The 12,216-nt window shown below is 48.6% G+C and overlaps 1 protein-coding gene across 5 annotated transcripts in view; it reads left to right on the top strand.

Annotated features, from left to right (window-relative positions):
• The window catches only part of Msi2 (musashi RNA binding protein 2), a 407,725-nt gene that overhangs the window by 262,831 nt on the left and 132,678 nt on the right, over positions 1–12,216 (top strand). For all 5 annotated transcript variants that reach the window (XM_021211875.2, XM_021211874.2, XM_029545991.1 and 2 more), the window contains exon 7: positions 6,064–6,112. In XM_021211875.2, coding sequence (XP_021067534.1) covers positions 6,064–6,112 — 49 coding nt within the window. The remainder of the gene's footprint in view (positions 1–6,063; positions 6,113–12,216) is intronic.

Raw genomic sequence — 12,216 nt, 5'->3', positions numbered from 1 at the left:
TGCCCCCTCTGCTGTCTGCTCTCTCTTGTCAATGGTTGGCAAAGCCACCGCCCCCTCTCTGGACACTGAGGGAAAAGGTTAGCCTCAGAAGATGACTTAGTTGTCAGGAGCCACTTTAGTCTAGATACAGTGGTTGGAGCAGAAGTGACCCATGTTTGACCCAGCACAGATTCCAACCCTTTGTCCTAGGTGGTCTCGCCACATCAAATAGCCTTAGTGTCTTGAATTTATAAAGCATAATAAGGCCGCTAAGCCCTGTGCACTGTCGTATCGCCAGTTCCGCCTTTGTGGGGTGTTGATTTAAACTAACTCTTGAAGCGTCCACGTGGGAGCAGGAAGAGAAATCTAAGAGTGTTTGTTCTGGGGGGGAGAGTGGAGGTTTCGTCCCTTCCCAGTTCCCCTCCTCACATCTGGATAGATGATCTAAGGACCATTTGAAGTGCGGATTCCTGCTTTGTTCTCAATAGGTATGANGNGGGGGNGGGGGGGGGACTCCCAGGAGGTGTAGGGAGTAGGAAGTGTCTTAGGGTGTGTGTTGGTCACAGCAAAGCTCTGGGACAGTTTTCAAAGGGAAACGGTTTTCAGTGGGGAATTTGATGCTCCCAGATGTTGTAGTGTCTGCCCTGCTCCCCCTCTCTCCCAGCATGCTCTGCAGTCTCTTCTCTGAATCCCCTGCAGAGTCCTCACCCTCGGAGTTTAGAGCCACCTCATACAATTCCCTCCTCTCTCAGATATAACCAGGAAACAGACAGGGAGGTGCCTTGAACTCCATGAGACACTGTGAAGCTAGCTAACATGAGAATCAGGGCCTGGACTCTATGCAGCACTTCTTGTCTTGATCACCTGCTGCTCCTGGCTTCAGCCCTCCCCTGGGAACAAGTTTTCTGTATTCACCTTCTAGCAACTGCATTGCACCCAAGGAAAGCAATTCTGTGAAGTCCTGGGCAGAGCAGAAGTCCAGGGGACTGAGCTCAGCTAACTGGACAAAGAAAACTTGTGACTTCCCCTTGCGTGGGCATCTCTGCATTGTGACTTTAAAGGTTGCCGCTTCAGCCAATGTGAGCTGGGACAAGTAGGGTCTAAACTTTGGGTAGAGTCAACACTGTTTGACCACTTCAGAACCACCCAGAAGTGATTCTGTTTGGCTTGTATTAAACCTTTGAGGGTTTGAAAGAGGGTTCTCTCCTTAGTTAAAGAAGTCAGGAGTAGCGTGGCCTCCCCCACGGACTTTGGTTGGTTATTATTGTTGAGTCTTCACAGCGTTCATTTGATGAGAAGCAGGTTTTCATCTTTTCTTGGCCTTTCTAGGACCTAGGTCCTCAGCCTTGCTGCTGGGATAAAACCTAGATGCAGAGGTCTTCCCTGTGTCCGCCTGGAAGGTTCCATTTTGCAACGTGGTACTTGGCTGGTGGTTTAATACTGGACCCTCATCAACGATTTCCCCTTCTGCCTTTTTTCTTGCCGTTCCTCTACAGTGTTATTTGAAACATCATCTTCTGAATGCAAGGTATTCTTTTGGAGTTGTGCGTTGACTTGGGTTGCATATGCATTAGCTCCTGCTGCAGCGATTACTGATTACTGTGTAACAAACTGCAGAGCCTCAGTTGCAGGCAGTAGCTGCTGGCTAGGTGCACTGGGAGCAGTTTACTGATCTTCCTGCTCTCAGCTGGGCCTCAGCTGTGGAAAATGGGGACAGGTGTCCTGTGCCATGTGTCCTGCACCGTCATCCTTCAGCAGGCTAGCCCCGGCGGCATGCCCCTTTCATGGTGATGACCAAAGTCCACCAGAGAGCAAGTGGAAGCTCACTGAGTTGCTTCAGGCCAGAACCCAACCAGACACACCTGTCTCTCCAGCTCAATTTATTGCCCAGGCCCCAGACTTCTCTTCTTTGGGTAGAGCGACTACAAAATTATTGGGTGTTGGGTCATTAGTGTGACCTTTCCAACAGAGCCATGGGACCTGCCCCTTGTTTGTACTTAGGCCAGTGCTTTGCAAGTAGGAAGTGCCTGATATATATGCAGTGTATGTAGAAGAAGCAAATGAAGTTGCCACTGGCTAGATTTTTAAGTCACGATTGGGTTGACCCAATACAAGGGAAGTTAGCATCATGCAGGCAGATGCTAGATTTGTTCTGTGTCAGGGCAGGAACGGCTTGATTGCTATTCCCTTGTCATCTTTTCAATCCTGGTCATCTTTTCAATCCTGCTTCCACTCTCAACTCTTCAGGATGTTAGAGGATCAGTGGTCAAGAGAAGACCCAAGTAGAGGAGGGATTGCTGCTGCAGGCTGCAGTCCCTAGGGAGTCATCCTATGTGCTGGGTATGAATAGTCTTTAGAGGAGAAAGTAACCTCTGACCAGGAGCTTTAACCTCTTCATTCTCACTGTTTATGGTGGGGAAGGAAAAGAGGCCACAAACTAGTAGGAGTACGTACCTCTAGGAGCTGAGAGTTATCTAGACACACAAATCCTAGGGGCCTGAAAGATCTGTGGGCCAACTAGCTCTGGGCAAATCTGCTATGTGTAATGACCCCAGAGCCCATCCGTGTTGCTCTCCTTCCATTGGTATGTTGAGGGAGATTTACTGGAACCTTCCATAGGCAGAAACACACAAGCTAGACCTTCCAGGCTCAAAGGCAGAGAGTATCCCCTTCCCAACTGTTTGACCTAAAAGTTCCATGACTTTGCTTTTCACAAGCTGCCCACGTGGACCTGCCTTGGGTCATTACTAGAGACTTCTTATGGTTGGAATAAGCTTTTCTCCGAAATAGACCAGGCTCATTCTAGGGCATGGGACAAAGCTACCTAAGGTTGAGACACCTACACTTCTCCCTTCTCTCCCTCAGGGGATTCAAAAGACTAGTTAGGCCTTCAGTGCCACCTCTGGTACAAGGAAATCTGTACCGTAGTATGCAAAGACATTACCCACACAAAGTGTTGATTCTAAGGTCCAGGATCATGTTCCTTGAGTAGTATTTTGTGGTATTAATGACACCCTCTTCTCCAAGCCAGGAGAACAACAGCTTATAGTTCCCCAACCCCAGCCTTCATCCCTCCTCAGCCCTTCCTGGAGGCTTGCGATGCACAGCCAACTCCTTCGTGCCAGTTTCAGGTGTGACCCCGTGTACAGGGCCTCCTGTGAGACAGAGATTGCTGCCAGTTAACTGGCTCCCGCACTGACACCAGTCACCCCAGACTCCATGACAGAGACTCCTGCACAAGCCGCTTCTGTTTGATTCTCTGAGAACCGAGAACCGTGAGAAACAGGCCCGTATGTGAGGCGGCAGTTTTCATTCTATTCAGCCTTTGTGTATTCAAATTCTCCTGGTTTCAGCTCTTGCTGCCCTGCCAGATTTCCATTGCATTGATGGCGTCCCTGAATTAATAAGTGTTTGCAACCACTGAAAAGTGCTCCCACCCCTCAGCACTGGATCTTACCATATTGATTCCGTCCCACCTCGTGCTTTTGCTTTCTCTCTTAGATGTTATATTTTGTAAAATGTTAATAGAATTTCTTTTGCACCCTGACACTTTTATCTATTCAGGAGGTCTTCACAAGTCCCATTGTAGAGCTGGGCTGCAGGGGAAAGAGCCCTATTCTCTACAACAATGCTTGCCCCTAAAACACACACACACACACACAGATCCTCCCCCCAAAGCTCACCAGGGTGGAGGGAATGTGGAGGCTTCAGAAGAAAGCAGGCAAATTTAGCCAGGAGAAGCAGGGAGCCAATTACGCACCGCTGAAAGACATGGCTTTTGGGGGGGGAATTTTTTTTTTAATTCAAAATATTTATTTCCTACGGGCATCTGAATTTCAGTACCAAAACATGGCCAACACAGGAGGGAGGCTGTTTTCTTCGCTGTTAGACATTTTCAGTTAAAAAAAAAAAAAATCAAGATTTGGCAGACATCTCCGACAATGTGGAGATGGGTGCAAAGAAGCAGATGTCACATTTACCTGCACCCACAGCAGGTCTTACCCCCAACCTGTACCCGCACCCCAGGCATCTGAAGTCTTCTGGCATCCCAAGGTCTGAGTCTGAGATGCCATATGCCAGAGTGTGACTGCTCTGTGTACAAACACACCACTTCATCTTCTGGTGATTTGCTTGGGTGGTGTATGGGAGGCGTATGGCCTCAGCAGGTGTCTGGGGGGACCCTTGAAGCCCACCAAGGCATGGGAACAGGAAGAGCCCAGAGAAGGAGGCCCTGTTCAAGTGATCTCAAACTAGCTTTGCCTCTCCTGCCAGCTGGTGCCTGGGAGAAAGTGGGGGCAGAAGGGGGGACAGCTCCCTACATGTAAGGATACCCTCTTCACAGCAAATGACTGCAGGAGTGGGGGGCACCAGAAGGGGAAGGCCCCAGGAGCCTGTTTGTTCAGCTTGGGTTGCTTAGCAACAAAGGGGGCCCTGCCTCCAGAAGGGATTTTTAAGTGAGACAGATCTCTTCCAGTCTGGCTTGCCTGCCTCTTCCCTGTTCTTGCCTCGACTTTGCTCTCTCCACTGTCGTCCGTGATAGGATCTAGAAAAATAAGTTCAGTTTGTCCAGAGGCGCCATTTTAATCCTCCCTTCACTAGTGGGTGGCCTGCGATTCTTTCTCGGGTGGCTTAGCTGACCCTTGGGAGCCTCTGCGCATAACAGAGTGCTAAGATCTTCCCAGCCACAGTTACACCCTGACTGCTCCAATCACAGAGTCCCCTGACTCACAGTTTGTATTGGTTTGTATTTTGGCCACCCCTGTTGAGTCCAGAATCCCTGAAGCAAGCGCCCGATTCACCCTGGCATAGCAAGCCTTCTTGAGGGTAAAGGTGGGTATTGTGATTTAAAGGATTAGATCTACAAATGAGAGGAGTGGGTTGCGGAGCCGTCTGTTGTTTCTTGAGATCTGTGTGGAATCCTACAGTTAGAAATGGCTAAGAGTTGCAGGGTATGTGAGGAGACAGCCAGAAGCCAGCCTGGGTACTTCTCTTCTTGATTGCCCTGAAGGAGCCCTAGCATCAGAGTACCAGGGTGCCATCAGAGTTCTAGGACTGCCACAGCAGAGCGCCAGAGACTGGAGCGTTTCAACAAACAAGTCATAGTTTTCTCATGTCTGTTTATCCTGGAAGCCAGAAGTCCAAGATTGTGCGGTGGTGGGGTTGGTACCTACTGAGGTCTTGTTGGCCTGTGGTTCCTCAGCCCTGTCTGTGTCTTTGTCCTCATTTGAGGACACCATTCATATGATGGGATTAAGGTCCACCCTAATGAACTCATCTTAATGTTGTTGGCTTTAAAGACCCAGTTGGGATGGAGAGATGGCTCAGTGGTTAAGAGCACTAACTGCTTTCGCAGAGGAGCCAAGTTGGGTTTCCCAGCAACCACATCAGACAACGCAAAACTCCAGTTTCCCAGGATCCAGCACCTTTTGGTTTCCACAGGCACCCAGTGACATATTGCAGATAAACACAGACACACACGTGTGGGCACATAAAAATTTTAAATCTTTTAAAAAAATAAAAATAAAGAGTAGTCACCCAGTCATGGAAGTAGGAATTAGGACTTAAACCGATAAGTTTTAGGAAGCACAGTCTAGCCCATCAGAGTGAGGGTACTGAAGTCTGTCGTCTATAACCTAATGAACTGAGTATACATTAGAAGAGACCTTAGCTGTGGCCTCTTGCTCTGTGGAACACTGTCAAGCTGTCATATTGTATTGACCTGGGTGAAGTATTTGCTATATTGTAATGTCATTTATACAACAGAAAAGACAATAACATTCCACAATGATACAATATAATCCCTCTCTCCCTTCCTCTCTCTCCCTCCTCCCCTCCTTCTTCCCTCTTTCCCTCCCCTCCCCAAAGGAAACTACACATCAGTTAACTAAGATTATGCCAAGTTGAGGGGATTTGGGGGTTTGTGCCCCCCCATTTTATAAACATTCTCTATTTGAGCAACTATTTCTTTAGCAGTGGAAACCACCTTCCTATCCCGCCCCCTACCCAAATGTGATCTGTATTTGTAATGTTGTGTGGATTTCATGAAAAGTCCTGAAGCAGCTTTTATTCTGTGCTTGTTTTCAGGTAGAGGATGCAATGCTGATGTTCGACAAAACCACCAACAGGCACAGAGGTAAGATGGCCCGTCCTAAGGGAATGTCCCTTCCTCCCCTCCTGGGCTTCTCCCCTCCCATCCTGTTGACAAAATGTACAAGGAAAATGCAGAATCCAGCAAGTAGACTGTGCATAGCACAGTGAGTCTGGGTATCAGATGGTGGAAACCGTCTTGGCTAGGGAGCCCTGGCTGAAATTGAGCGGCCACACCCTGTACGCTGGTTCAACTTACCTTTCCTGTCCTGGCTCTACCTCAGCACTCGCCCCTAGCTAACTAACCTCAGCACTCAGTGATCCCCGTGGAAATTATTCATAGTGATTACTCAATCGGACTCTCAATTTGCATCAAAGAAGGCTCAGGGAGCAGCCTGTCAGCCTAAGACTGTGTGAGAGGAGGTGGAAAACCTTTGCTTGAATCTGTTAGCTGATTACCAGATCTGGACGGTCCTGTGGAGCTTTGAAGTGCTTGGGGGACAGCTGTACTTGTCTGTTCCCCCTGACCCATCCATATTATAGAAAATGGGTCTCACTCAACCTGGGCTCCACAAACCTTTGAAATGATTTGCCCGATGTCTTGAGTTTTGCTTGGGAGTGGATCCCTAGTGTTGAACAGATTTGTCAAAGAACTCTCTCAGTGGCCCCTGCCAGCAAGAACCTGTTCAAATCATTGCTTTGAATGGGAAAAGGGGAGGAATATAGACCATCCTCCTTGAGACAAAAGTCCGAGGAGGTTATGACTTGGCGCAATATTCTGCTGTGCTCTGGAAGGGCCCTCTTCCTGGGGCCCTCGTTAATGGGGTGTTAATGAGCAGCGATTTTGAAGTGGGGTGTGAGGAAAGGCTGTGGGGTGTACTCCAGGGAAGGAGCCCTGGGTGAACCTAGAGACCTGTTTCCTTTGCCACATCTATTGTTTCCATTCCCTGATATCTTCTGTGATCAGAAGTGGTTACCCTGTGCCTCTTTCCTGTCTGAGGAAGCAGCGAGTGAAAGGCTGGAAGGGATGAAGGGGGCCAGGGAGAGATCTGCATATCCTGTCTTCATATGCCCAACTTTCTCCGTGATGGAGAGGTCAACCCTGGATGGACCAGGGCAGGGTAGAGGATGAGGAGAGAAGGCAGGGAAGGAAACAAAACCATGTAAACGCTCTCTCTCCCTTTCCCCATTCCCCTGGAGCTGGAGCTGGAGAGCTACCACCGGGAGGAAGGTGTTCCTCGTGATGTACAGTTTGTGATTATTTTCTGTCATCATCAACATTGTCTTGGTGATGTTATAGATGCCTAAGTACCACACTGGGGGTGACAACCCAGACTCTGTAGTCTGTCTCAGGTGGGATGGAAGAATCCACCTAGGCAATGTAGAATGATTCTGTCTGCAACGAGTAATAAAGTAGCGCTGCGGAGATCACCCAGTGGTGAGGAGAACTTGTTGCTGTGTCAGAGACCGCAGTTTGGTTCCCGACAGTCACTTCAGATCGCTGACTGCCACCTGTAACTCCAGTTGGAGGAGATCCCAGGCTTCTAGCCTCCATGGGCTCCGGTATCCATATGCTTCTATATGACTAATACATAGAAATGCAAACCTATACATATTTTTTTTCTTTAATGAGAAGCCAAAGCACAATTTTCTTGTGTCTCTCATAATTTGGCCTCCACAGCCATCTTGGGAGTCACAGAGTTGTTGTGACTTGGGGAGGAATTACTGCGCATTTTTATGCCTCCTCTGTTCATTTATAAAGTGAAAGTAGTAATAGCAGTGCCCTAGCGTTTTGGTTTTTTGTGGTTTTTTTGGTTTTTTTTTTTTTTTTTTTTTTTTTTTTTTAGTGCTGTGATAAAAAACCATGGCCGAAAGTAGCTCGGAGAAGAAAGGGTTTATTTCAACTTGCACATTGCTCTATCACCAAAGGAAGTCAAGGCCCTGATCACTGGCTTCTTTTTCATGCTTGTTTAGACTGCCTGGGCCCTTCTACATCAGTCCCTAATCAAGAAAATGCCCCACAGATGTGCCTCCAGGAGATCTCATGGAGGCATTTTCCCAATGACGCTCCTCCTCTTAGATGACTCTGACTTGTGTCAAGTTGACAAAAAAAAAAAAAAAATCCATCTAGGAAAAGTGCCTACTTTAATAGTGTAGTTTGGCAAGTGGAAGGCCAAGAATAAGTGTGCATTAAGTGTTAGCTCTTAAGGATAATTACCTTTACCATTTTATGGCTGAGATACCAAGGCTCTGGAGAGCTAAGGCTCTTAAGACCCAGTAGCCTCCAGCCCAAGGCTACTGATTGCAGACTCTTACTCTTTCTTTGTGTGCCCAGATAGGAACAGGTTTTTCTGGGTGAGTGATGACATCTAAATGTGGCTCCTGGCAGCAGTCAGTGTCAGAACCCACAATCTCAGGAGTTTGCTGAGCTGTGTCACAGTGACTGTGTCCTTTTCTTATGTGGGTCAGGGTCTGGGATCAAACCCATGGTCTGGAGCACAATGAGCTACTTCCCCATCTCTCTTGTCTCTATCTGTCTCTCTCCCGCTCTCTTCCTCTCTCCATCCCTCCCTCTCTCCCTTCGTGTATGCATGCACATGCATGCACATGTATGTTGAACGCGTGGGGCATGTAGATGTCGTGTTGATGTCAGATGTCTTCCATGGTCACTCCATTTTATTTACTGAAGCAGGGTCTCTCACTGATTCAGTTAGTCTATTAGCCAGCTTGCCTTGGGGGGAGCTCCTGTCTTCTCGCCCAGCCCTGATGGGTAACCTGGGCTGTGTCTGGTCCCTGGCCCCAGGAACACAGACCTCTATGTTGTGTCAGGAGTCACAGCAGAGCACATAGACTTGGGCCCGTGGTCTGGGCTCCCTTGGGCCTTTATCACCAGTAGGAGGCAGAGGTCAAGTTAGTTGCCACTTGGCTTTCTGTTTGCCACCACCTGTCCTTGCTCCCTGTGGTCCCCAGGGAGAAAAGATGATCCTGAGGCATATTTGAGTGGCAGTTGACTTCTGTCCACTGAAGGGCCAGCTTGGTCTCACTAGTGCCATGGGAGAGACTCCTGGTGATGAGAGTTTAGACTTTGCCTCTCAGTGGATCTGTGTAGTATGGGTGCTTCCACGTTATCCCTAGATAAAGCTGACCTCCTAGTTTCAGGGACTAGGGTCGGGGGCAGAGGCACCTAGGGTTCTTTCTTCCCACCTGCCAAGTGTCTGACCATTACAGTTTCTTTCTCTAAGAATATGGAAAGGTGATTGAGGAGCCACAGGAACCAAGTGTGTCTGGCCTGTAGTTTTGTATCCTTTAATTAAACAGCCAGGAATGAGGGGTGGATGTGAATAGTTACTGTAGGTAGGATCCACCTTCTACTAGGAGTAGCCTACAGGAGGGTTATTAGGAAGGGACCTTGACTGTGGGTGGCTAGAGAGAGATTCTGACCTCTGATGACAGCAGGAATGAGGCAGTCTATCTACGCACAGAATCGGGTGAGGGGCCATCTCTGCATCCACAGGAGCCATCCACGAATTTATTTCGTTCAGGAAGTTGGCGTGATCTGGGGTCCCTTCTGCTGAGGAAACTTGAGCAGAGCATACCGTAGGATATCTTGGGGTGCTCCCAGCAGCCAGGGAGGCAGGACGTAGAGGATGTCCTTCATTTCTGAAGGTGGGCGTGGACATCCTGTCTCAACACCTACCCTGACTTCTGCCGTCAGAGATTCACGGTTAATCTGAACAGGCTGTGCTCACTGTCACAGTAGAAACAGGCGGTGCTCTGCATGCATTGGTGCCAGCACAGGGGCTGCATGTGGCAAATAGAGGCGAACCAGGCTGCCCAGGGATGCACCCAAAAGGAAGCAGGACTTGAGACATCAGCTCTGCCTGTGTGACTGCAGCCCAAGCTCCCACCCACTCTGCAGACAGGCCTGGTACCCAGCAGGTCTGTGAACAGGAGACTCAATGAGGGTCTAGACTGCTTCCTCACAGTTTGCCCTAACTACACCACCCCTTCTTGTCCATGTCGCTTCTCATTTTCAGAGGGAAAAACTAAGTCACATGAAGTTTGGGGGTGAGGGGATGAGGAGCTCCTGGTAGAAGCTGGGAGCCATTCTTGTTCTTGCCTGTCATTTCATCCATGGTCTTCTGTGAGACGATCTATGTCCCCAAGGAGAGAGAGAATGATGCCTTTCCAATTTTCTCAGAGTCATTTCATTTGCTCTCTAAAGCTTGTTAGAGGTAGCCTGGAAAATACTGGGCAGATCATCAAAGGGTTTAATCATCAGGGATGGGGGTGGGGGTGAGTTTGTTGCTTTATCCTTGCAAATGGCAGATAAGATCTTGAAGCCAGCATTAGATATTGATCCCAGGGTGGGGCTGGAGCGGGTGGGCACCTGAGGGAGAAGTAGGGGAGGCAGTAGAAGGTGTCCTTCCAGTTTGCTCTTTTGCTGGCGGGAGGGAGAGAAGGGTTGCTCAGCTATTGCTGCTCTCCACAGCTCCGCCCTGTAGAGGGTATGGAACGTAGGCATGTGGGCTGCTGAAGTCAGTTCTGCCTACACTCATCTCTTCCCGAGGGAGCAGAACCTCTGGCCATCAGGAAAATGTTATCAGACCTATCTTGTGACCTCAGACCCTGGGCTCCCGAACTCTGAACTCCTGGGTCCCTCCAGGGGAAGAGCTGGGCAGTTGGGGGCACCTGTGGGAAATGAATGAATGGGGTATCTTTGAAGCCAGGAGGATTGGCTAGCGAGGGGATAGTCTCTGGCCCCGGCATCCCTGTGGTTGCCATTACCCAGCAGGCCTGTTTGCTGTGGACCATTGCCAGAGGCAAGGGAACAGGATACTGTGAGAGCAAAACAGAGATTACAGTGACGGACCGCTCTTCCCAACAGCTTCAGTCATTTGCTAAGGACAGTGCTACTGACTTAGGAGAGAAACAACCGTTCCAAACAGCCACTGCCCCACCAAAATGACCCTTGCTTGGCACCAGCCACCATCCCCGGCCTTGGAGCTGAGAGGTCCTTTCCCGGGGCTACCTACTGTGCAGCAACCGGATCTGCCGGTGTGGGCAGATCGTGCCAGAGGCCGCAGCGGTCAGCAGGCTCACCTCTAGGCTGTTGGACCTAGACCTTGGCTCTTCTCTCCAAGCCTGCTCAGTCTCCACCCCAAAAGCAGTGGGCCCAAGTTTAAGGTCTCAGTGATTTGTGTAAGCAGTTTATTTATTAGAATGGTGCCAGGAAAATGTAGCTGTAGCCATGATAGAAGATAATGCTTTTCTGAGGAGGGAAAAAATAAAAAACAAAACAGTCCTTAATGTCTTGAAAACCTGCCAGATGCTCACTTTTGAAATTGACCTCCCTAGCTCAGATTGACTCTTTTCATGATTAAGGGTAGTACTGTAATTATTTGTTTATTGATGCCTATTTGTCAAAAAAAAAAAAAAAAAAAACAGAGGCATGTAAAAAGAAATTCACGGAAGCATAAGTGATAGTACTGATTTTTCAGCCTATAGTCATGAACCCCAGTACTCAGGATGCTGAAACAGAAGGATTGCATGTTTAAAGCTAGCCTGGGCAATATATATAAATCCTGTTTAAAAATAACTAACAATAAAAGCAGCAGTTTGTTAGTATATGATGCCAGGCAAAATGGTAACATGGGCATGTCTCTCCTTCTGAGATTCTAGAATTGATTTTATTTACCTGGTGGGAGGGCAGAGTTGGGCTTCACAAGCCTTTTTAGTGTGACTTGGTATTTAAGGAGGGTGTTTGGGGGCTGGAGAGGTGGCTCAGTGGTTAAGAGCAATTGTTGTTGCAAAAGACCTGGGTTCAATCCCCATGACCCACATAGAGGCTCACCACCTCCTCAAGGGGCAGCACCTGTGGTGCACAGATAGATATTCATAAAGGCAAAACTCTCATACACATTAAATAATAAAACTTTACGTGTGTGTGTGTGTGTGTGTGTGTGTGTGTGTGTGTGTATGAAGGGTGTTTGGCAAGGAGGCCAGGTCTGGGAGAAGGGCTATTGGATGGGTGCCTGAAACCATGAGACGAATGAGCAAGGCCTCAGATGGCTGTGAAATTTATTATGACACGACAGGATGTTTTATTCGTGCCTACCTGTGGGGTCTAGAGCAAGACTTGTCTGTTGT

The sequence above is a fragment of the Mus pahari genome, chromosome 14 (assembly GCF_900095145.1).
Source record: "Mus pahari chromosome 14, PAHARI_EIJ_v1.1, whole genome shotgun sequence".
In the NCBI taxonomy this organism is placed as follows: Eukaryota; Metazoa; Chordata; class Mammalia; order Rodentia; family Muridae; genus Mus; species Mus pahari.
Note: the sequence above shows the minus strand (reverse complement) of the source record. Positions and strands in the feature narration are given on the sequence as shown.